The sequence below is a fragment of the Natator depressus genome, chromosome 3 (assembly GCF_965152275.1).
Source record: "Natator depressus isolate rNatDep1 chromosome 3, rNatDep2.hap1, whole genome shotgun sequence".
Classification (NCBI taxonomy): Eukaryota; Metazoa; Chordata; order Testudines; family Cheloniidae; genus Natator; species Natator depressus.
This window is the reverse complement of record NC_134236.1, coordinates 121,275,822-121,301,721: the sequence shown is the minus strand read 5'-3', so window position 1 is coordinate 121,301,721 and position 25,900 is coordinate 121,275,822. Positions and strand designations below refer to the sequence as shown.

At 44.8% G+C, this 25,900-nt stretch overlaps 1 protein-coding gene across 1 annotated transcript in view; it reads right to left on the bottom strand.

The window, feature by feature from the left end:
- Window positions 1–20,245, bottom strand: part of IGF2R (insulin like growth factor 2 receptor) — an 88,475-nt gene extending 68,230 nt beyond the window's left edge. Inside the window, exons 1-3 of the mRNA XM_074948713.1 lie at window positions 20,072–20,245; window positions 5,596–5,729; window positions 537–661 (exon numbers count right to left, since the gene is read on the bottom strand). Of these exons, the coding sequence (XP_074804814.1) occupies window positions 537–661; window positions 5,596–5,729; window positions 20,072–20,214 (402 nt within the window). The 5' untranslated portion in view covers window positions 20,215–20,245. The remainder of the gene's footprint in view (window positions 1–536; window positions 662–5,595; window positions 5,730–20,071) is intronic.
- Between the last annotated feature and the right edge of the window lie 5,655 nt (window positions 20,246–25,900).

Sequence of the window (25,900 nt, the reverse complement as noted above, 5' to 3'; positions counted from 1 at the left end):
AATCTGCAGTTTACTCAAGCTGACACTTAAATAAGAGCTTTCAAGTGCTCTGTACACTGCTGACTTAATTTATTCTATTACATAGTTTGTGAAAATACTATACTGAAATCCATTTGAAAGCATTAAAGAACCAGAAAAAAGAGTCATTGACTAGACCTAGCAAAACACAATGAATCAAGATAGCTGTTCGTTTAATATCACCACCACGCATGGCTTGCCTGTCCCACAATCTGAGATCAATACACATTCTTGGAGAGTATGGGCTGTCATGGGAGTTTCCAAGAACTGGTGTAATCACATCTGTAGCGTCACAAACTGAGGTATCATTTCAGATTTTTCCAAAAAGAAAGTTTAGAAAAACCACAAGCTATACTGACTAAATGGGAGTTAAAGAGACTAGGTGGGTGAGGTAATATCTTTTACTGGACCAACTTCTGTGATGAGCGACACAAGCTTTTGAGTTTACACCGAGCTCTTCCAGTAACCTGAAGTTACTTGCACAAAAGGACATAAGGAAACAAAAATGACAGACTCACCAGAGTCTTCCCACAAAGGAAGTTAATGTTGCTTTGAACAACATGTTGAGCGCCTTGCTGCGAACAGGGCGTTGTCGTGTTGAACTCAAGAAGTGATTGAGAACTTCTTTTCAAAGAGGAGTCACCTAAATGAAGAGATAAGAGCTGCAATAATACAGTACTTTATAAAAAAAACACTACTTGGTACATCAAGAATATCCTATGTTGTTGTTAAGCTTAAGTACTACGCAAGACAACATACAAATCCATTTAAAGGCAACTTTAAAACAAAGAATAATAAATTAAGTCATGAAGACAGACCCAGGGTAAAAATTTTCAGAAGTGCTTAAGTGACTTACAAAACTTAAATCTTTTTTCAAGAGTGACTTAGGCACTTCTGAAAGTTTTACCCTCATGCTTTTCAAACTAAAATTCATCCTCTTGTTTTTCCAGCTATAGCAATTGAGAGTAGTATTTATTAATGCAATATTGCTGCAGTGTATTCAGTCTGTTTAAAGGCAGAACACATTTTGATTAGGAGTGTTCTTTTGCTATACAGCTACAACCTTTCGGCTAAGAACCGTACTTACAGCTAGTCAGTGCTAAACCATCTTCTTTGTTACCCATCTTCCCTTCTCTCTATCGCCATCCCCTTGTTTGCGTTTTAGACCGTAGGCTCTTTGGGGGAAGAGACTGTTATTTACTCTGTACGTACAAGTGTCTAGCACAAGGGAGCCCTGGCTTACCTGAGACCTCTAGGCACTGCATCAGTATAGCTTAATACCCCACTACCAGCCAAGGCCCAGATCCTCACAGGCATTTGGGAGTCAGGCACTTGAATATCTTTGAAGATCTGGGCTCAAGTGCCTACAATGAATGTGCATGGGGACAGGCCATAAGGGAGGGGCGGAAAAGAGAATCTATCAATCATCCAGTCCATCTATCCATGCAGCCTTGCTTAAGATGCTACTTTTAAAGCACCTCATGTGGCTGAGCTTCCATCACACCTCTTGGGAGACTATTCCAGAGACTTCTCTCTCACTATCAGGAGATACTGCCTGATATTAAGTCTAAACTCACCCTCTTATTTTTACCTTAACACCTCAAGTTATGCTTCTGTACCATAATAAATAATTCCTCTCCTCCTTTGATGTTTGCACCCCTCAAATATTTTAAGATTTACATTTCTCCTCCCCCTAAGCAGCTGCTTTTGAGAGAGCTTGGCTCATTCCCCATATCAATCTCTGCCCCGATGACCATGTTTGCAGTCCTTAAACCGCCCTCCAGTGTATGGGAGCATGGCAATGCCGTGCTCAGAACTGAACGTGATGCACCACACCCACACAGAAAGGCCTCTTCCCCAGTGGCTGCAAAAAGGGCCAATGCATACATGTCACACCGCAATCCTAGCTAACTGGTTGTCCACCTCAAGGTCTCTTTCTGTCTTACAGCCTCCAGAGTTTCTCTCATTCACTGAGTGTGGGCATCTTGGATTATTTTCCCCACAGAGTCTATTAACATGACTTCCTCCCTCAAGCTGCATCTCATTTTGTTATTTTCTGTCAATGTTTCTAATCTAAGTGTTTTTGTATTATTTCTCCAACCGAAGCACTGTTTGCAACTCAGCCCAGTATGAAACATTTATTCACTATGCTGTTTGCTCCCCTCTTCCAGATTAATGACGACATTAAGACCTGACCCAACACAGCTCCACACCATAGCCCACTAGACACCTCTTCACTAGCTGTCTACACAGTTGTTTATCATTGCTCCTCAATTATCTTGGTGCCCATTTTCAGTCCACACGAATGTTCTGCTGCAGACCTATTTTAATATTTCTATTAATTTTAAGAATAGAATGTTACACTAAAATCCACATTACTACATTGACTGCATATCCTCCTGCTCCCCTCCACACACTAATTTTGTACAGCTAGGAAACACAGCCTGCCTGGCACAATTTTATCACACTGGAGCAAGTGCTCTTTAAATGCCAGCATGATACTTACTCCTCCCTTTCTGTTTCCCTCTGCTTCCAGGCCCTGGCGCAACTTGGAAAACAAGTCATGTTTGAACGCATGCCAGTCAATGATTTTCCATCTCATATAGATGTAGTCTGACACCTTTAAAAACAGGCTACTTGGTTGTGGTTCAAGTTAGCTAGGTTTCCCATAACACATTTCCCCTACTCCAGACCTACTTGTTAGCAAGCAACAGAGCTAAGTGAGGACACCCAAAAAGGAATGTGTTTTGGGAGCAAAAGGAACCTTCTGAATATTTGCAGAAGACTTGGACAAGATGGGGAAAGAGAAAAGAGGGTTAACATTGATAAAGGGAACAGTGACGCTGCAGGAACACCAGGCATCAGAATTTGAGACAGTGCCCACTGCCAATGCTCTCCCCCACTCTCCCACCCCCCCCACCCCACCCCACCCCCCCCCCCAGAAATCCTAGTGCCAGCAGGAAGGCATTACCACTAGGCTAGCTGAAACTCTGCCCTTTTGTCCAGGCCTGCAGATAAGCTGGGATGGGTGGAATTTGTGATGCAGATATCAGCAAGCTCTATCGTGGTGAGCTGTACAGCCCACTGACAACTCTGAAGAGGAAACCTACGTTGGTTACAAACCTTACAGATGGAAACGAAATGGGTGTGAATCACAATGGAAACTTACCCGCTAACACATTACATTCACTCTACTCTAGGGCCTCTCTTTTCCTTACTTCTATTACAAGAAGAGCTAGAAGTTTATGCTAGTTTAGCTACAGGGACACATTTTAGGACATTAAACGCCCTAACAGCTATTGAGAAAATACACATACTGTGGTGAGGAGCAATGTACAGGAGCATTCAATTAATTATCTGTAACCCACTGAAGGCAAGGTTACAATGCACAGTTAACGTTGGCATGAGAGGAAAGCAAACAAAAATAAAATGACAGGATACACAGAGGATGCATGGTATAAGTGCCACTCTAGTTTAGAAGTAACTCTACTTTTACAACCATTTCTATTACTACTGCTGTAGTTTCCTCAGCTGACATATTGCATATACAGTCTGAATTCTCACAAAGAATGCCAGCTCTGGATGAGTCAGTATGTGCTACACAATGAGGCAAGCATGGCAACACCCTTTTCATCAAGACAATATACAAGTTTTGTTTAAGATGTGCAATTTCTACACAATTCTGCAATGTTACAGATGTGCTGGAGAGCACCTGAAAACTTGTTGAGAATGCTCTGTGTTGAGAATGCTCGATTTTTATTCAGTGCTTGAAAAAAGCCTACTCACACATGCAGTAAGAAGCTTTCATGGGGTCATGTGCCTCCCCCTGATTTTTTGGTTGCACTCCCCCAGCTCAGACAGGCTGGATAGCCTGCTGAGGTGAATCAGGAGGTGGAGGTGGCACTCCCTCCCTTGAGCCCTGCCACCCCAAGCCACCCCCGCAACTTTGCACCCTGGGCAGCTACCCTGCTCGCCCTGCCCTGGTTACAGCCCTGCCCCGAGATTGTTTTGGTCGGATCCTGCCAGGCACTCACCTCTCCGTGGCAGCTCCTCTTTTGTGGGTCTCGCTGGGCTTGGCTCTCTGCTCAGGACATTGCAACCTCTGGAGTTGCAGCATCTGTCAGGTTTGGCCCCATCCCCTGACTGGACCAAAATTGTGGGAGTGGAATTGTGACCTGGCTCATGAGGTTGCAGTGCCATTCACTCAAATTCGACCTACCCAGACTCCTGTCATCAAGACAGCTGGGCCAAACCTGAGTGGCGCTGGGACCCCAGAAGTTACAGTGCCTGGAGCAGGGAGCCCAACCAGCCCTGTGGGACACACAGGAGCTGCCACACAACCCTTAAACTTTCTGCTGCTTAAAGTTAGGCACATGGCTTAAGCACCTTGGTGAATCAAACTTTTACTTAAGCCCTGTTTAACCCACCTAGGAGTGGGGTTCAGACAACCAATGAAACAAAATCTGTATTTTGTTTCTAAACACTTTTTGGCACCATCTCTTTTTAACAAATCATATTAGAGGCAAAATAAGAAAAAAAATGTCAAGCTAACAAGTTAAACACACTGTTAAAGAGTCACAAGTAGTCAGGAAATTCAAAAGTTCAAGTTCCTTTACTCAACCACATTGCACATCCTCTGTCTTTTATTGCATGCCTTTGACAACTATCTTAAGCCACACAATGAAAGAGGAATAAGAGTATTAGCCATGTGGAATCAAAGCCACCATCCATCCAGCGTTCTGGTCACCCTCAACAATTTTTAAAAGGGACAAACACACTGAACCAAACAGATTTGTCAGTCTCCCCAAGATCAAATCAAATGCACAGTGATGACAAACGTAAGTGAGAAATAATCGAATCACGTGATCTCCAGAGTCACCTTCACTACCCAATGTGTAACAAATAACCAAATAAGAGGAGGGTCACAAAAATACTCATCCAAGAAGCTTAAAATTCTGTGGGATTACTTCTTCACAGTAAATAATTTTCAGCAACAGAAGTAGTGAGGAGACACCATGTTTGCATGGGACATGGGTAACTATGGGTCTATAATGAGGGACATTTCTCCAGTGAGGTACTGTTGATAGATCTAATCCAAGCATTGGTTTTCTACATAAAAACCGTACTTCAACCAACAAGCACGTATGCAGTGTACGTTGTGCTAGAAGTAGATATACTAATATAATTACAGTGAAATACGTACTGTTGCTATTCCTGTCTAGAGGAGAATTTTATTTTAAAAAATTAGATATGCTCTAGTTCAAAAAGAATTTTAGAAAAGTTCTAGGACCTGTATCATACAGGAAGTCAGACTAGATGATGACTGATCCTTTCTGACCTTGGAAGCTATGAATAGCTGCTATAAACTCTTGTAAACTGGGAAAAAGTTAACCAGCATAAGAAAAAGGATTTAGTATGCAGTGGTAGAAATCTTAGATTAAAATTTTATTCTGTAATTTAAGAAATATTGTTATGGCTAACATACATTAGAAAACCTGGAGAGAAGCTACAGTAAACATGCCAGAAGTTCTCTATTTTTGGAATGTTGACATCGTAAGAAACAAAACATTAACTTACCTACTGACAGATAGGCCTTTTTATTCAGGTAATATGCACAGACTGCACTTGATCCACTACAGTCTTCAATGCCACCACAGGGATTTATTTTATAACGCACATGTTTATCTACATCAATTGCTTCCCATGTATAACTGAAAGAAAAACAAGAAAATAGCCTGTCAGTTAATACATATTTGCAACCATTTACTCAAACCCAAAAACCCATCCATGAAATATCAGATCTAACCAAAGAATGCCACAATCTCCATAACACTGGAATCCCAATTCTGAAGTTTGTATATGATGTAGTATAAGAATTCCTTCATGTTACTTATGTGTATGGTCCCAGGGAAAACACAAAAACACCACACGCAGGAAGAAATTTAGCCACTTTACCACTGACTGAAAATGCTTCCAACTCAGCAGCTGTCTTCGTGATCGATACCCACCTCTTGTGAATAATCCTTTAAAAATCTGGCCACTCAATACTATGGAGGTGTTGACAGAGAATTCAGATGTGAGCCAGAAAAATTACAGGGGCTTGAGAGAAATGCTTCTGAAGGAAAGACTGAGTACTAATATGTATGTCTAGACCAAAAGAACAACTGAAGGAGGCACAAAGTTTCATACTCATTTTTAAAGTATGTAAATAGCTAAATTGCTCTCCATTCACTGTAAGTACAATGGAGTGACATTATGAAAACATGAAGTAAAATTAAGGGGACAATTGGTAGAGGAAGTAGAAGTGGGTGGCAACCTAGGCAAGAGTGACCATGACATGGTTGAGTTCAGGATCCTCACAAGAGGAAGGAAAGGAAAGGAGAGTAGCAAAATACAGACCCTGAACTCCAGAAAAGCAAACTTAAACTCCCTTAGAGAACTGATGGGTAGGATCCCCAGGGAGGCTAATATGAGGGGGCAAGGAGTCCAGGAGAGCTGGCTGTATTTTAAAGAACCCTTATTGAGGTTACAGGGACAAACCATCCTGATGTGCAGAAAGAATAGTAAATATGGCAGGTGACCAGCTTCGCTTAACAGTGAACTCTTCGGTGAGCTTAAACTCAAAAAAGGAAGCTTATAAGAAGTGGAAATTTGGACAAATAACTAGGGAGGAGTATAAAAATATTGCTAGAGCATGCAGGGGCATAATCAGGAAGGCCAAGGCAAAATTGGAGTTGCAGCTAGCAAGAGATGTGAAGGGTAACAAGAAGAGTTTCTACAGGTATATTAGCAACAAGAAGGTGGTCAGGAAAAGTGTGGGACCTTTAATAAATGAGGGAGGCAACATAGTGACAGATGTGGAAAAAGCTGAAGTAGTCAATGCTTTTTTTGCCTCGGTCTTCACAGACAAGGTCAGCTCCCAGACTGCTGCACTGGGCAACACAATATGGGGAGGTGGTGAGCAGCCCTCAGTGGTGAAAGAACAGTTTAAGGACTATTTAGAAAAGCTGGACATGCACAAGTCCATGGGTCCAGATCTAATGCATCCAAGGGTGCTGAGGGAGTTGGCTGATGTAATTGCAGAGCCGTTGGCCATTATCTTTGAAAACTGATGGCGATCGGGGAAGTCCCAGAAGATTGGAAAAAGGCTAATGTAGTGCCAATCTTTAAAAAAAGGGAAGGAGGAGGATCTGGGAACTATAGGCCAGTCAGCCTCACCTCAGTCCCCGGAAAAATTGTGGAGCATGTCCTCAAGGAATCAATTCTGAAGCATTTAGAGGAGAGGAAGGTGATCAGGAACGGTCAGCATGGATTCACCAAGGGCAAGGCATGCCTGACTAATCTAATTGCCTTCTATGATGAGATAACTGGCTCTGTGGATGAAGGGAAAGCAGTGGACATGTTATTCCTTGACTTTAGCAAAGCTTTTAATACTGTCTCCCACAGTATTCTTGCCAGCAAGTTAAAGTATAGATTGAATGAATGGACTATAGGGTGGATAGAAAGCTGGCTAGATTGTCGGGCTCAACGGGGAATGATCAACGGCTCGATGTCTAGTTGGCAACCGGTATCAAGCAGAGTGCCTCAGGGGTCGGTCCTGGGGCCAGTTTTGTTCAACATCTTTATTAATGATCTGGATGATGGGATTAATTGCACCCTCAGCAAGTTCACAGACGACACTAAGATGGGGGAGAGGTAGATACGCTGGAGGGTAGGGATAAGGTCCAGAGTGACCTAGACAAACTGGAGGATTGAGCCAAAAGAAATCTGATGAGGTTCAACAAGGACAAGTGCAGAGTCCTGCACTTACGAAGGAAGAATCCCATGCACAACTACAGGCTAGGGACCGACTGGCTAAGCAGCAGTTCTGCAGAAGAGGACCTAGGGGTGACAGTGGACATGAGTCAACAGTGTGCCCTTGTTGCCAAGAAGGCCAACAGCATATTGGGCTATATTAGTAGGAGCACTGCCAGCAGATTGAGGGAAGTGATTATTCCCCTCTATTTGGCACTGCTGAGGCCACACCTGGAGTATTGCATTCAGTTTTGGTCCCCCCACTACAGAAGGGATGTGGGCAAATTGGAGAGAGTCCAGTGGAAGGCAACAAAAATTATTAGGGCGCTGGGGCACATGATTTATGAGGAGAGGCTGAGGGAACTGGGATTATTTAGTCTGCAGAAGAGAAGAGTGAGGGGGGGGGGATTTGATAGCAGCCTTCAACTACCTGAACGGGGGTGCCAAAGAGCGTGGAGCTTGGCTGTTCTCAGTGGTGGCAGATGACAGAACAAGAAGCAATGGCCTCAAGTTGCAGTGTGGTGGTCTAGGTGATATTAGGAAACACTATTTCACTAGGAGGGTGGTGAAGCACTGGAATGGGTTACCTAGGGAGGTGGTAGAATCTCCATCCTTAGAGGTTTTTTTTAAGGCCTGGCTTGACAAAGTCCTGGCTGGGATGATTTAGTTGGTGTTGGTCCTGCTTTGAGCAGGGGATTGGACTAGATAACCTCCTGAGGTCCCTTCCAACCCTGATATTCTATGATTCTGTGACAACGTAAGCAGAATGAGAAAAAAATTCCCCAGAGATGTTAGTTTGTGTCACCATCTCCCAGGAAAAATGGAGGCACCATCTTTATTTGGAGCTTTTAAAAATTTAGACTGGACAAAGCACTAGAACAAACATTCAGAAGAATGGCCAGCACTCAAAGATTGATCTGTCACAGATATTTCTAATGCATGATCACAGTGGTATTAGAGCACTTGTGTGACCTATTAGCTCTTCCCCACCCCTATCCCCTTTCCAGTTTCTACAGTTTTACAATTCCAGTGTGGTTTGAGACATTTATCAGACAGCTGCCAGCTCTACCAATGAAATTCAGGGTCAATGCCACAAGAAGCCCAGCAACCTGGTCCAGCTACTGGGATTTTACCAGGGTGCAATCCATGGACTCTGCTTGAGGGCCTCATCTTCTGTACCAATCTCTAGCTGGCAGGAGTTTTGATCATTTGAAGCCATCATTCCCCAAACAGCTAGAACACAAAGATGCTCTCTTGTTCCGCACTGAAGGCTGACTACTAGGACCAGGAAGAAAGGAAAAGAGGAGTTACTCTGTCCCACTCTCAGGCTGGTTTTTGAGTCATCTTTGTCTATGAAGATCTCCAGTGCCTGGTTGCATTACTTGTTCTTGTTTGTTTGTTTTTAAAAACAGCAGGTCAAAGTTTACTAGGGAATTTTCAGTGCACCACAGGAGGATCCACGCAGCCTGTTTGGACATGGCATGGAGAAGCATTGTAGATTTACATCTAGCTTGCAGTGCACTAACTCGCTATATAGACAGGCCCAGAGTTCTCGCTTTACCGAGAGACAGCAACACAAAGAAACTTGATAAGCAGTGTGTCGATTTCACCATTGCCCAAAGGGTCTGTACAGCAGCAAGGGAAGTTGACCAGTTTTCTTAATTTCACTCTGCTGCTGCTGCTGGGGAAAAAAGTTGGTGTAGAGGCATCAGAACTATCTGCAAATTCAAAGAGGATTCTGTGCTAGACAACTTTCCAAACATGACCTGTTTTCTTCCCTCCAAACCTTACAGTGGATCACCTCTTAGTTACTACTCAATACCAGGTAAGAAAAGTTGGTGTCGTTAGCAAACCAATAGAAGATGGGTAAAAGGAATTCAATGTCTACTCAATAGGCATTTCCCCTTTCCTGTAAACAACCTAATCTTTAGCCCCATATGTGCAGGTACATTTCACAAATTAGGTATCATGAGGTAGAGAAAGAGCTCCAAGCAAAAGCAGCAAAGAACAGAAGTTATAATGTAAAAATTACAAGAAATGGAGGAAGGGAAAGGAGTTATACAATGCCAGAGCAAAACTAAGTAAAAAAGTGAAGTGGTAGTTTTTGTTTTTTTTTTAAACACCCTGAAGAAATTGACTTAACCCTCAGGTAACATGGGGGCAGGAAAAGAAAAGACTACAGCTGGTTGGAAAAACAGAATAGTTTTCCATCAAAAATGCAGTTTCATTGAAATCAAAAATGCTTTTACAAAATTGTGTCAGTCTCACCTAGTGTGGATAAAAATCATTGATTTTTTTCTAAAAAGGTTATTTAACTCAGATTTCTAAGTTAAATTTTACACAGATTTAAAAAAACCCATGCACACCCAATTTCAAGTTACATTTGAAATTGACATCCTAAGCCAAGACTTAACTTATTGGTCTATTAAAATCATTCCATGTTTCAAGATTTTCATACAGCAAGTAACATGCATTGACAGAAAGTCACTAATCCTGAATGAAGTAGGAAGACAGTGCACTTTTTATAGGTCAGGTCTGCACTACAAACTTACATCGGTTTATCTATGCCACTCAGGGATGTGAAAAACCCACACCCCTGAGCGATGTAGTTATACCAACCTAACCCCTCGTATAGACAGTGCCATGTCAATGGGTGAGCCAGTGGGGTTACAAGAAGGTGAAAGTCAGTGCAGTCTCAAGTTAGGCTGTAAGCCACCTAATAATAAAGCCTGAAAATACCAGTCACTAGTTCTGGTAAAGCAGAAGAAAGCTGGTTGGTTAATATTCTGTGTGACTTTGCTCTGAACAACATGACCTACTGGTTCTTTACAGCTCAGTGGTAACAGATGACTACTGGAAAGTCCGACACACATCTACTCCCATGTAATCGTAAAGGCCCATCACAAGTGGTATTCATTGCTTTGCGAGCTACCAAACTACACCAGCCTCTCCTTTTTGAAGTGGTCATGAGGCTCTTTTCTCTATGTGCTCAAAATTCTGCAAGAGTTCCACATCAGTAAGCTTTAAAAAGAATGTTAAAGTTAATCCACAAGTGTCTATATAGTCAACAGCAAAGGTCATAGGACTGAACTTTTGTTTTCATGGTTTGTGAAGAACCCATTCAGTTAAAACATGTTTTACAAGAATCAGGGTTTTTTTTTAAAAAGTGGTCTTTAAATTGAAAAAACTCATCCCAGCCAGTGCTTTGTCAAGCCTGACCTTAAAAACTTCCAAGGAAGGGGATTCCACCACCTCCCTAGGTAACGCATTCCAGTGTTTCACCACCCTCCTAGTGAAAAAGTTTTTCCTAATATCCAACCTAAATCTCCCCCACTGCAACTTGAGACCATTACTCCTTGTCCTGTCACCTGCTATCACTGAGAATAGTCTAGATCCATCCTCTTTGGATCCACCTTTCAGGTAGCTGAAAGCAGCTATCAAATCCCCCCTCATTCTTCTCTTCCGTAGACTAAACAATCCCAGCTCCCTCAGCCTCTCCTCATAAGTCATGTGTTCCAGACCCCTAATCATTTTTGTTGCCCTCCGCTGGACTCTCTCCAATTTCTCCACATCCTTCTTGTAGTGTGGGGCCCAAAACTAGACAGTACTCCAGATGAGGCCTCACCAATGCCGAATAAAGGGGAACGATCACGTCCCTCGATCTGCTGGCAATGCCCCTACCTATACATCCCAAAGTGCCATTGGCCTTCTTGGCAACAAGGGCACACTGTTGACTCATATCCAGCTTCTCGTCCACTGTCACCCCTAGGTCCTTCTCTGCAGAACTGCTGCCTAGCCATTCGGTCCCTAGTCTGTAGCAGTGCATTGGATTCTTCCGTCCTAAGTGCAGCACTCTGCACTTGTCCTTGTTGAACCTCATCAGATTCCTTTTGGCTCAATTCTTCAATTTCTCTAGGTCACTCTGGACCTTATCCCTACCCTCCAACGTATCTACCTCTCCCCCATCTTAGTGTCGTCTGTGAACTTGCTGAGGGTGCAATTAATCCCATCATCCAGATCATTAATAAAGATGTTGAACAAAACTGGCCCCAGGACCGACCCCTGAGGCACTCTGCTTGATACCGGTTGCCAACTAGACATCGAGCCGTTGATCATTCCCCGTTGAGCCCGACAATCTAGCCAGCTTTCTATCCACCCTATAGTCCATTCATTCAATCTATACTTTAACTTGCTGGCAAGAATACTGTGGGAGACAGTATTAAAAGCTTTGCTAAAGTCAAGGAATAACATGTCCACTGCTTTCCCTTCATCCACAGAGCCAGTTATCTCATCATAGAAGGCAATTAGATTAGTCAGGCATGCCTTGCCCTTGGTGAATCCATGCTGACCGTTCCTGATCACCTTCCTCTCCTCTAAATGCTTCAGAATTGATTCCTTGAGGACATGCTCCACAATTTTTCCGGGGACTGAGGTGAGGCTGACTGGCCTGTAGTTCCCAGGATCCTCCTTCTTCCCTTTTTTAAAGATTGGCACTACATTAGCCTTTTTCCAATCTTCCGGGACTTCCCCTGATCGCCATCAGTTTTCAAAGATAATGGCCAATGGCTCTGCAATCACATCCGCCTATTCCCTTGGCGCTCTCGGATGCAACGCATCCAGCCCCATGGACTTGTGCACGTCCAGTTTTTCTAAATAGTCCCGAACCACTTCTTCCTTCACGAGGGCTGGCCACCTCCTCCCCATGCTGTGCTGCTCAGTGCAGTAGTCTGGGAGCTGACCTTGTTCGTGAAGACAGAGGCAAAGAAAGCACTGAGTACATTAGCTTTTTCCACATCCTCCATCACTAGGTTGCCTCCCTCAGCCAGTAAGGGGCCCATACTTTCCTTGACTTTTTTCTTATTGCCAACATACCTGAAGAAACCCTTCTTGTTACTCTTAACATCTCTTGCTAGCTGCAACTCCAGGTGTGATTTAGCCTTCCTGATTTCATTCCTACATGCCCGAGCAATATTTATATACTCATCCCTGGTCATTTGTCCAATCTTCCACTTCTTGTAAGCCTCTTTTTTGTGTTTAAGATCAGCAAGGATTTCACTGTTAAGCCAAGCTGGACACCTGCCATATTTACTATTCTTTCTACACATCGGGATAGTTTGTCCCTGTAACCTCAATAAGGGTTCTTTAAAATACAGCCAGCTCTCCTGGACTCCTTTCCCTCTCATGTTATTCTCCCAGGGGATCTTGCCCAATCAATCTTACCCTCTGCTCTTGTATGCCTGTTACTTTGTTCAACAAACATTGATGGTAAGGAAGTATGTCCTTATGACAAATCCTGTAGCTATGTCATATGTCAAACCTATATAACTTACTGATTTGGCCAGGAAATCTTAACCCTCATCCCTATGCTTTGACATTTCACTTGGGGACTACTTAAGTCTTATGATACATCCACTGGCTTACGGAGCAGAACACATGCAAGCCAATTACAAGGATAAACCAATTTTAAAAATTGCCTGCAGCTGAATGGAGCTCAATCACTGCAAACAGAAAAGGGTTAAAGCAACCGTAAAAAAGGATCAGATGTGAAGGAAGCATGTTATTAAGAAAGTGAGATGGGATTTGGATCGGTTTGGTTTGCATATGTAGAATGATATCTTGCATTCATGTGGCACCTCCTACTTAAATATTTCAGCATGCTTTAGAAGCCAGCTAATTTATCTGAATTTGCCCAAGGTCACACAGCACGGCTGTGACAGAGCCAGGAACAGATCATCAGGTTTCCCCATTCGCAGCGTGAAACTCTTCAAAAAAAGAGGGTGAACTGGAGGCTGTTCTCTGGTTCTGTCAGCGGCACACGTGTTGGGAGTGGACCTGACACGCATTCTTATGTCAATTATGGTACAGTGTACTGTGATTAAGAGGTTGAAAGAATAATAGTATATAGTTATGCCTGGAAGAGCATGGGGGATGAGATTATGGAGGAGAGAGTTAAGGTTGTTGGATTTAAGCTGCAGCAATTTTGAATTTCCTAACTTTAAAACAAAACTACAAGTATTTGAAACACTGCAACATTCTATTAACATTCTACTATTTTTTTCCCCTAAAACTAGTGTAACTGCAATGGGTTTATAACTTTTGCTCTATCTTACTGAATCTTTGCCTGAGGTTTATTTTAAATATACGCAAGAACAGGAGCTCAGTAACACCGCTCTGCATATTACCACAATACTGGTTGAGCTAGCATATTAAAAACTACGTGGACTCATCCTACGGCTGCAGAAAAACAAAAAAAAAACCCACCACACTTTCTCTTCATCAAGCCACATTCGTTTTGTCTAGGCAAGGTCCATCAGAAAGGAGGAAGGCGGAGAGGAAATATGAAGTTGGAAAGGGGCTAGAACATATAGCAGTGTAGAAGCAAAGTTAAAAAACTCCAGGAAGAAGTGGTTTTGCAATGGGGGGGGGGGGGGAGGAGAAGGGAAAGAGAAGGGAAGAGAGAGAGTTTTCCTTTAAGATTGCCCAGACAGTGTTTGTTGTATAGAAACATCATTTTGAAATTCTACTTCTAAGTCATGTCTGCAAAATTGTTTTCAATACTAAATCTGTCCCCATCTTTTTTTGTGACTTCACAAATAAATTTTCCTTAAAAAGGATTTGTCTCTCCTCTGTTGCTGCGAGATGCAAACAAACTGGGGAAGAATTTGAACTGTGTCCAGAGTGCAGTCAGACAGACAAGATAAACTGAAGATATGGAGAGACTTTTTCCCTCTACTTATTTGCATTACAGTAGCCTTAACTGTCACAAGACTTACCAGTTAAAAAACAAATCATGCAGATTTAAGTTGACTGGCTTAAAGGGACACTGTCTGAAAGCAAGATTTTTACCTAGCACAGTTATGGCTAAACATGTGAAGAAAAAACAGCTGGTGGAAGCTATGAAATTAGTTTTACAAAGCCAGAGAACATGATTTAGAAAGGAAGACTCTCTCTATAAGAAGCTTCCCTTTACTCCTAGATTCTACAAGCAAACCAACCAACAAAGTACTAGGAACAAGCAACTCAGACCACTACAGCTGAACTGCATAGAACCTCACACTGTGTGTTTGTGGTGCCTGTGAAGACTTGGAAGCAGCCTGTCCTATACACCACTTCTCTACCTTGAAAATCTTCCGTCTGGTTTGTCCAGCTTTGAACACTGAGCAGGGTGTGATAGGACCAGTGAGAAGGAGACATGGTTCCACTGTTCCAGCAAAACAGACAGGCCAAAAGTTAAACTGACTGAGAGACCTGTTCTACCCAGGTCCTTATCATGGGATCAGTTAGCAGTCAAGAAATGTATAAGTTATGTTTGTAGCTTTAGTATTGTACTAGGCAAGGAAGGGAAGAGCATGTCAATGGCTGAGGCCACTGTAGAATGATAGCGATCCACCAGGTCCTCCACTCCTCATCCTCCAGGTGGGGTGCTGATGTCCTTTAGCAGGCTTTGTAATTCATTGGAGTCCATGAGTCTTCATAGGGGAATCCAGATTGTTGTTTTTTCTTGTTGCCTGAGTGCTGGAAGGTTTCTGACCACTGCCTTAATGAGGCAATTACCCAGCCAAGACTGTGGCTGGGTCGTAACATCCTCATACTTGATATCTTGGCCAAAGATCAGGTTCAGTGTATGTCCGGCTGTGTGAGTTGGACCAAAGATGACCTATGAAAATCCTAGGGAGGCAAGTGAGGAGATTGTTTTGAGCTTTTTAAATCTTGTCAACAAGTACTGAAGTTTCCCTGTGTGACAATTCTGGGGTATCTCACCACCGCCAACAAGGTGTCAGGGAGCTCCTTTACAAATCCTTTTGTCTGTGGCGGTTGGTAAATTAGCATAAAATTTACATAGCTTTGGTTCTGGTTTCTACTGTCATATGAATGAATTCAAATAAAGTTGTCTTACCAGAGGCACCCCTCTTACATCTGATGTTTGCAGAGAAGATGAAAGCCGCGCCACCTGCCTTCTTGACCTGTCTAGGTCTGTGGTGTACTAAGTATCCTGGGGGGGACAAGGTGACCTACCACATGGCTTGCAGTGTCATCCAGCCACTCTCGATGCTGCAGGCTCTCTCTTGTGATGCATCACTGATGAGGTCATATGTAGTTAGCATCAATTTTAATTCATGCTACTTTGTGTTGTCTGTTTCTGACCCATGCCTCAGTAATAGACCTGTACAGTATTTAGGGGTCAGATGTCTAGAATTTGATTTCTTATTTCTGCTTCTGTTTCCTTGGACAGCTCCTCCCAATTCAAACTGTGATAGGAGAAGTAGTAGATGTTGCCATGGGATGTGCCAAGTGGAGGAATAGTAGTCTGATTTCCCAGATGTCATGGGAAAGGCAGGTTTGTTGAATATCTTTTGGAGCTCTAACCTGGCTGAGTCCTGGAAATGGGCAGAGCTGGAGCAGTGTGTTCTTGGAATAGTGGTGGGCGCTCTGGAAGCATTATGGCATAACAGCAATGGAAACAGTAATAAATGACAACAATAAGGGCTGAGCCCAGTAAGAGGAAGTGTCAGTGGCATCATACATCAGTTTCCTTTAAATAATCTGTCTGTTGTCATGACACCCCTGTTCCCGTTACCTGATTTGGGAGGGAGGTGGAGAAGAGTGAGGAAGAGACTAGTACTTACGTAGACAAGACTAAAAAGTAAGAGCTGAAATGTGGCTTCCTCACCAGCAGATGGCAGAGTAGCCTGGAGGAGCAGGGCTGGGGCCCGGGGCTCCTTTCTTATAGAAGAACAGAGCCCAATGGTGGCCTTGTTCCTAGTGGTGGTTATTGACTTAGAATCATAGAATATCAGGGTTGGCAGGGACCTCAGGAGGTCATCTAGTCCAACCCCCTGCTCAAAGCAGGGCCGATCCCCAATTAAATCATCCCAGCCAGGGCTTTGTCAAGCCTGACCTTAAAAAACTTCTAAGGAAGGAGATTCCACCACCTCCCTAGGTAACGCATTCCAGTGTTTCACCACCCTCCTAGTGAAAAAGTTTTTCCTACTATCCAACCTGAATCTCCCCCACTGCAACTTGAGACCATTACTCCTTCTGTCATCTGCTACCACTGAGAACAGTCTAGAACCATCCTCTTTGGAACCCCCTTTCAGGTAGTTGAAAGCAGCTATCAAATCCCCCCTCATTCTTCTCTTCCGTAGACTAAACATCCTCACGGCCTCACTTTCACCTTTTAAAAATTGAAAGAAGTTATCTGAAAAATGAAAAGTGACCAAAAGTCCCACTGGGGGGAGGCAGGAGAGTGGCTGGAGCAGCAGAGCCCCAGACCCTTTAAAGGCTGTTAGGATCCCCTGCTGTTTCCACTAGTGCCAGGTGCATGTAGGGCCAGCTGGACCCCACTCCTGCTGCTAGAGCTGCATCCCCAAAGGGTGGGGGAGGAGACAGGAGCACTGGATAATCCCTCCAATCCTGAAGAAAATATTTAGCTTTTACTGGGTATCTTACACAAATGAAGATGTGCAAGTGTGCTTTGAGAGAATGATGTGTATTCACTGTTCTGAATGTTCTGTTTTGTGAGTGATGGTAGTTGAATTATTCAGAGCTGAAACAACATGAAAACCAAGCAATCCTGGACTATATTCCTCCTAGAAATATAGCTTTGAAAAGGTACATTTGTAGTTAGACTGTAAGATCTTTGGAGCAGGGCTTGTCTGGTTATGTGTTTGTACAGTACCTAGTGTGACTCAAACTCCTGTTATGATTGAGACCCCTAGGCACTACTGTAATGCAAGAAAATAATCTAATAAGATGTATTATTGACAGAGCAGAAGCAAGGCCTACAGCACTTCTGAACAGATAGAGTTATCACTTGAGAAGGAGAAATCCATTGTATACATGCCTATAGTAGGTAACCTTGTGCAGAATTGGTGTACTTGCTGACCATCGTAGAAGACTCATATCTACAACATATTTTAATTCATTCCTACAATTATTTTTTAGTGTAACTCTTATATTAAGCCATAGAATTAATCAGTACTAAAATAGTTAAATGTCAACAATATTTATCAACTGGATAACGCCTTAAAGTGTGATTCTACTCCAAAGACTTACTCCAGAAGCAGCTTCAGTAGTGGGTTCCATGTTTATTAGGTCTCAATACCAGAACAAATATGCTCAGTTTACAAGTAAGAAGAATTTTTTCTACCTACCAACTCTGCAGAAATCAATTGAACTGTCACATGGATTTTTCTTCCCTTTTCACACATGAGCATCAATAGTAAAGTCTCTGCAGCCCATTTTATGTCCTCACTGACACCTGTCCACCCCAATTGCCTTGAATGGGTTTGCACTGGTGTATATGTTAACCCACTTATATAGATTATGCACAAGGAGGAGGTGGATACAGCTCCCTCCTAGCTGTCTTTGCACTGTAGGATTTACAGGAATAAAATAAAGGAGTAAGCTTGTTTGCCTCACTAAAATAAAATATGACAGCACACAACAGAAACAGGCTTAAGAGTAAGAAGGTGCCATTTTTACAGTGTTGATTTTCAGAGTAGAACTATACTTTAACTCACTCCTCCTTCACACCTAAAATTACTTTGATTTCTAAGTGTATTTCTAGCTTGTTTAAAGAGAAAAAGCTATATATAAAATCTGGCTTCTTCTGAAATATCTGAGGCCAACTGTTTTATGATAGATATGTTAACGGACAAACCTTCAAAACTTCTAGCTGAGAAGCGGATTCATCACGAATATAGTTTCAAAGAACAATGTAGGTAAAGTACACAGAAGAGAGGACCAACATACTAATATGATACTACTGTACACTCTGGGTTAGCATGAGTCTTTACATTCATCCTTGTGTAACGAAAAGTTTATAGCTGCATTGTTCCTCCACCCCCACCCAGAGCACCAGAACAATGTTGGTAGTGGGGATGCTGAAAGACCCTAAACAAAACCGGACACCCTGTATATGATGGAAGCCTACTTCAAACTAGAGAGTGCTGCCATACTCCCAGTGCTCCTAGTTCCAGCATCCCTAACACCAGGAAAGCATTTCTGTCACCTATAAATTTCAACTTCTGAATCTCTAACCCAGAGGGGGAAAAAGCTAGCTCACAAGCTGCTAACCACTAAGCTGTGGCCAGTATCAGTTTTATTTTTTTCTCAGCACTGTTTAGCCTGACACCCACTGAAATTGGCAACTGGAACAACTTGCTTGAGTTGACTCAGAGAGAGAGAGAGAGACACTGATTATGCATGCACAAGTCATACATTATGTTTACACAGTTCCTTTGATCCCAAATGTTCCAAGCACACTTAATGAATTTAGATATATTTGACACTAGCAGAAAGCAGTCACCTCCAGGGAGGAGGGCAGCAGCCAGGCCATGGCCCAGGCATTGGTCAACAGGGGCATAGGGAGGAGGAAAACTAATCATATATACCAGTACAAAACCAAACCTTTTAATAAGCATAATGGGATCACCGACACAAAAGCAGAGCTAAAACAGCACAGAGTCCTTGTGGCACCTTAGGCTCCACAAGGACTCCTCGCTGTTTTTGCTGATGCAGACTAACATGGCTACAGCTCTAAAAGCAGATCTACCTATTCATGTTTAAGTTTCTCCTCTGAAAAGCCACAAACCCTAAAAATTTGGGTGACATTTTCAAAAGCGTCCAAGTCCCTTTTGAAAATGGAACTTAGGAGCCAGTGACTTTTGGGCATTCTTCCCCCTCCCCTTTACCTGAGGGCATGTGACACAAACAAAAGGTAATAAAAGGAGACCAAGCACCTTGCAGCCTCAAACATTACCCACTCTTTCTCCACAGGTATATACCACAGCGGCGAGGTCCTTAAACACCAGTTAGGGAGGATCCCAAGGCACTCTACTAGCAGAGTCACAAACGGCACACAGGTGTCAAGCCCCCCACATCCTGCAGCCACCTGAGCGGAAACGCTGAGCCGTTTAATGGCACAACACAAGGCAGATGGTGAAGGCAAATAAAGGCCGTGCCCCTGCCGACTGGGCCGAAGGAAGCAAAAGGCGATTGTACAAGAAAGAGCTTAGCCGCAACACCACAAATGGGGGGGAGGGGCACACAAATAACCAAGCACGAGAGGCAAGACGCTCCGGGCACCCGTTCGCCCCCCAGTTCGCTGCCACATTGATTTAGAGGCGTTGCCAGCTCAGTGAGCGATGGGGGGCGGGGAGCTCTTCACAGACTGTCCCTTTCACGCCATGGGCCCTGCAGGGGGCTCCAGCAGCAGCCGCCCAGCAGCGCCCTGCCCGCAGCGGCGGGTCCCCACCTGCACAGCGGCTGGTAGTCCAGGCTCTGGGCCTCGCCGCCTGCCCGCAGCCCCGGAAGCAGGAGCAGGAGCAGCCAGGCCGGGAGGCGGGGCGCGGGGAGCCATCGCAGGGCAGGCCCCGGGCCGCGGGCGGCGCGTCTCATGGGTGCAGCGCGGGAGCCTCAGAACGGAGCCGGAACTGACGGGCGCCCCTGCGCCTGGGACCTGATAGAGAGGAACGGGGGGGTCATGTGATCCCCACCCCCAGCCCGCTCATGTGACTCCCGGGTCATGTGACCAGTCATGTGCGTGACAGGCTCAGCGGGGGAGGGGGATTGTGTGTGACCCGCCCCCGGGAACCAGCTCCCCCCACAGCCCCGAGACCCCTCCCAGCCCCCTACGGCGCCGGGCTAGCCGGGCCCGTTCCCCCACTGATACCTCCCCACTCCGGACACCCACCGCCCCGCACCCCACAGATCCCTCCCCCGGGCACTCACCCCCCCCATACCCACTGACCCCTGCCCCGGGCACTCACCCCCCCCGCACCCACTGACCCCTCCCCCGGGCACTCACCCCCCCCGCACCCCACTGACCTCTCCTCTGGGCACTCACCCCCCCCCCGCACCCACTGACCTCTCCTCGGCACTCACCCCCCCCGCACCCCACTGACCCCTCCCCCGGGCACTCACCCCCCCCGCACCCCACTGACCTCTCCTCGGCACTCACCCCCCCCCCCGCACCCACTGACCCCTCCCCCGGGCACTCACCCCCCCCCCGCACCCACTGACCTCTCCTCGGCACTCACCCCCCCCCCGCATCCACTGACCTCTCCTCTGGGCACTCACCCCCCCCCCCCGCATCCACTGACCTCTCCTCGGCACTCACTCACCCCCCGCACACCCCACTGACCTCTCCTCTGGGCACTCACCCCCCCCGCACCCACTGACCTCTCCCCCGGGCATTCACCCCACCCCCCCTCAGCACCCCACTGACCTCTCCTCGGCACTCACTCACCCCCCCCCGTACCCCACAGATCCCTCTGCCGGGCACTCATCCCTCTCCGCACCCACTGACCCCTGCCCCGGGCACTCACCCCCCCCCCCGCACCCACTGACCTCTCCTCGGCACTTTCTCACCCCCCCCGCACCCCACTAACCCCTCCCCCGGGTACTCATCCCTCTCCGCACCCATTGACCCCTCCCCCGAACACTCACTCACCCCCGCACCCCACTGACCCCTCCCCCGGGCACTCACTCACACACCCCCGCATGCCACTGACCTCTCCTCTGGGCACTCACCCCCCCCCGCACCCCACTGACCCCTCCCCTGGGCACTCACCCCCCCACACACCCACTGACCTCTCCCCGGGGCACTCACCCCACCCCACCCCCGCACCCCACTGACCTCTCCTCTGGCACTCACCCCTCCCCCGCACCCACTGACCTCTCCTCAGCACTCACCCCCCCTGCACCCCACTAACCCCTCCCCCGGGTACTCATCCCCCCCGCACCCCACTGACCTCTCCTCTGGCACTCACTCACTCCCCCCCCCGCACCCCATTGACCCCCTCCCCCGGGCACTCACCCCCCCCCCCGCACCTCACTGACCTCTCCTCTGGCACTCACTCACACCCCCCTGCACCCACTGACCCCTCCCCCCGGCACTCACCCCCCCGCACCTCTCTGACACTTCACCTGAGCACTCACTCCACCCACACACCCCACTGATACTTCTACATTGATACCGTGCAGTCAGCCCCCCATGCACTTCAGTGACACCTCACCCAGGCACTCAGCCCCCATGCATCCCCATGAGACCTCACCTGGGCACTCAGTCCCTCCCACACACCCCAGTGACACCTCACCTGGGGACTGAGCCCCCCATGCAGCCCAGTGACACCACACACACCCCATACACCCCACTGACACTTCACCAGGGCACTCAGGCCCCATGTACCCCACTAAAGCAACAAGGAGTCCGGTGGCACCTTAAAGACTAACAGATTAATTTGGGCATAAGCTTTCGTGGGTAAAAAACCACTTCTTCAGATGCAAGTGGTTTTTTACCCACAAAAGCTTATGCCCAAATAAATCTGTTTTTGTGGATACAGACTAACACGGCTATCCCCTGATACATGTACCCCACTGACACTTCATCTCCCCAAACACCCCAGTGACACCTCACATGAGCATTCAGCCCCCAAACACCCTAATAACACCTCACACTCAGCTCCCACACCTCAGTAACACAGTCAGCTTCTACGCTGCCCTACATGCCCCCAATCACATGCCCTCAGTCGCCATACATACACGTCTCAAAAACACGCACCCAGCATCTCCCAATCCTACACATACACCCACCTATTGTGCCACCACGGGGCTACCCATACACCCCAAGAGCCCCTCACATACATACTCAGTCCCTCACACACATGCACACACCATAACACCCTTGCCTTTACTCACACTCTGTTCTTTAATCATCCCACATACTCATCTGCTACTTACAACAAGCCAACAACCAGCTACACATATAAACTCATCCCACAATCCCCCAACACCTCCCCTCACAAACATCCCCAACAAACCCACATCATATCTATACACAAACACACATGTGCATTCCCTCATATACACAACCCAAAGAGTATGCATACACATACCAAACACATTGAGATCAGCTATGAGAAGTTGAATGATGGAAATTTTAAAAAAATGTTAAGTGAGATTTTTAATGAATCATTTATTCCTGTATAATGTTTCTCTAAACAAAAGCTCACTGTTGTCATGATTATCATTTTGTCTTTTATATTTAAGTGGCAACGGTTTGCAAACCTGTTAAAACTTCCTAAATAAATAAATAAATAAAAAGATTAAAAACAATTCACACACACATAGCAAAATTCTTCAGCACTGGAAGAGACTGAAAGCTAATCCCATATGGGTGAGACCTGCCAGCAAGTCTGTGGTTAAATGGTAGATGGAACGATTATTACTACAGCAGGAAAGCCAAGATGGTGTAGAAACAATACCTTGTTTCAAACTGTGGGAAGGAGTGGAGGCTTGCACACGGCAGCATTTTTCTCATAGGGAAGTAGAAGAGACATCCCCTATTGCCACGTCCACTCAGTTTATCTCAGCAGAGCCAGTAGGCTCTGAACTTGCACAATCGGTTATTACCAGACATGTTAGAAACACACACACAAAAATTGGGACATACCTTATAACTCTATTGAAGTACAGTTTAGATGGAGAGCATTCTGGAGCGACAGCCAGAAAATGGAAACAAACATTTAAAGACTTATCTCTCTCAAATAGTGACAGCTGTCATTTATGGAAAGAAGTTCTGCCCAGTAGTTATCAGCACTCTCAAGTAGGAATTTAGACAAACAGAAATATCAAATGTATCAGACACATTGCTGAAAATGTTTTCTTTTTTTCTCCCACCCCCCTTCTTAGCATCCTGCATCCTTTTGACCAGTGGGACTCCAAACAAGGGGCAAGATTATAATAACCTAGCTCACATTGAATAATCCATTACTCCACAAGCAGTCCTACCGGGACTACTCATGGCATAAGGCACTATTCAACATGAGTAAGAATATCACAATCTAGCCCAAGAGCAGAGTCCTAAACTGATGAAGACAGGATTGGGAGATTAAAGGCACCCACTTCTGGTCCCACTGCTGAGGGGAGAAACTGAGGCATGAAACAGCATCCCATGTATATCTGGTCAGGATCTGTGATAAAATTAAAGGGGCATACTAAAAGCAGTCAGCCTTTAAATGTTATCTTCTTTGACAGTTGTCTCTTATTATAAGATTCAGTGTTGCCAACTCTCATGATTTTATTGTGAGTCTTGTGATTTTTGGTGTTTTTGTTAAAGCCCCAGGTTCTGGCGCTTTGTGATTATGTGGGAATCTCAGCTGGTTGGTTGGGTTTGTTTGTTTGATTGCTTTAAAAAAAAACAAACAAGTTTGCAGCCAGCAAACTTGTGGTTGTGGAGAAAAGATAGGAAACATGAACCCAAAGGCTCAGAAGACAAATTAAAAAAATCCAGAACCTTTTATTTTTAAGCCGATCTCATAAGAGTGGGGAGGTTCTGACTCATGATTTTTGAATGATCAGGTAATACTGAGTTTTACTTTAAGATTTTCGGCAAAGTTGTGCATCTGCTATGCTGAATTCACCACAACATTAAATAAATAAATAAAATAAAATTTAAAAACCACTCTTCCTACTGCATCTCGCACTCTAAACAAAGCAGTGCAGACTTGTTATCACCTATCAATACATTCTGCGTTTATTTACCAAAACGAATAGTCATGCCAGAATTAATAGCTGTGCAGACAGACATACTGTAACTTCTAATTTGAATGATCAGATTAACTACTGTATTTAAATTATAAAGTTGACTAGGGCCTTGAACCTGAAAAGACTTATGCATGTGCTTAACTGACTTCAGTGGAGCTAGTCATGTGCTTAACATTGAAATCAATGTGACTATTCACTTGGTTAACTTTTAAGCACATGTGTAAATCTTTAGAGGCTCAGGGTCTGGGAATTTATCACAATTCAGTTAGGTTATGTTATCTGAAAAGGACAAACCCAAAGCTGTTTTCCGATAAATTAAGGGAGTTCCCAATCCTGCCAGCTGTTTCACATACACCGACCCCTGCACTTGCACAAAGCCCTTATGACTTCAGTGGGGCTCCTGGCAGATACAGAATTCCATGAAGAACAGCTTGCAAGATCTGGCCCTTCCTAGAAAAACAAAAAAAATTGTGCCTGTACGTGCAGTGCAGTCATGTGCATCATCAGCCTACCAGCAAATCAAGGTTAAAATATAGCAAGGTAGTTATAAAATTACATGAGTATTTAAGTATACATTGAAATTGCTGATACCTTCAAAATCAAATTAAAAGGTATAACTGACTTCAGCTGGCTGGAATCCTATGGATAAAGGCTCTGAGCCTGCAAACAAATACACGTATGCTTAATTTTAAGCACATGGATCATTCAATATTCCCATTGAAATCTCTCTATTTTAAATCATTTTGGGGCACCCAATTAAATGGAATAATTAATTATAAATACATTTGTATAAATAATAATTAAAGCATTTACCTCTCATGAAATTGGCACTTCAGCTGTCTCTCAGGAAGTCAGAAACTATAGAAATGGTAACACATTAAAAATATTCCATAAACTTAATCTAATAGTCGCTTTTTCCTCTTCAGCAGCTGAGACATGGCATGAATGGGTTAAGTTTGGTTTTAGTCTGTCTCTAGCATCTTAGGCTCAGGTTGAAAACCTCAGGTTGTAGCTGATTCCTAGAAGACAGGATATCATAGATTATGGATGGACAAGTCCTTTGGGGTCCTTCCTCAGGTCTGGTCTGGTCTCAGATGTTATGGCCCATATCAGGCTCATCGTGCTTCATAGGTGCTGGTGTGAAGGCGCTCTCAGTCATAGTTTGCTTTGTGTTTTCTTCCAAAGTGATGTCTCAGTTCCCCGTGATGGTTACATCTGGTCTGTGGCTTTTCAAAAATCAGGAAACAAAACCCCTCTCTGTCTCAAGGGGCATTTTTACTGTAAATCCTCCATGGCTCAGGAAAGTTTCTTCTCAGGTGAGGTTAGGACACTTAGTCACTAATTTTCTCAACACTTTACAATAGTAAAATAATTATTTCCAGCCTTTCTAAGGCACAGAACTGTTCATAGGATTCCTCTCTGGCCAGTCCTAGTCTCTAAAAATCACATATGCCATTGTTCACTGTCACCGTTCACCGAATCTCACCCTCTCTACCTACCTAATCGTGACACTGTTAGTCTCTCTCACTTTCTTTTG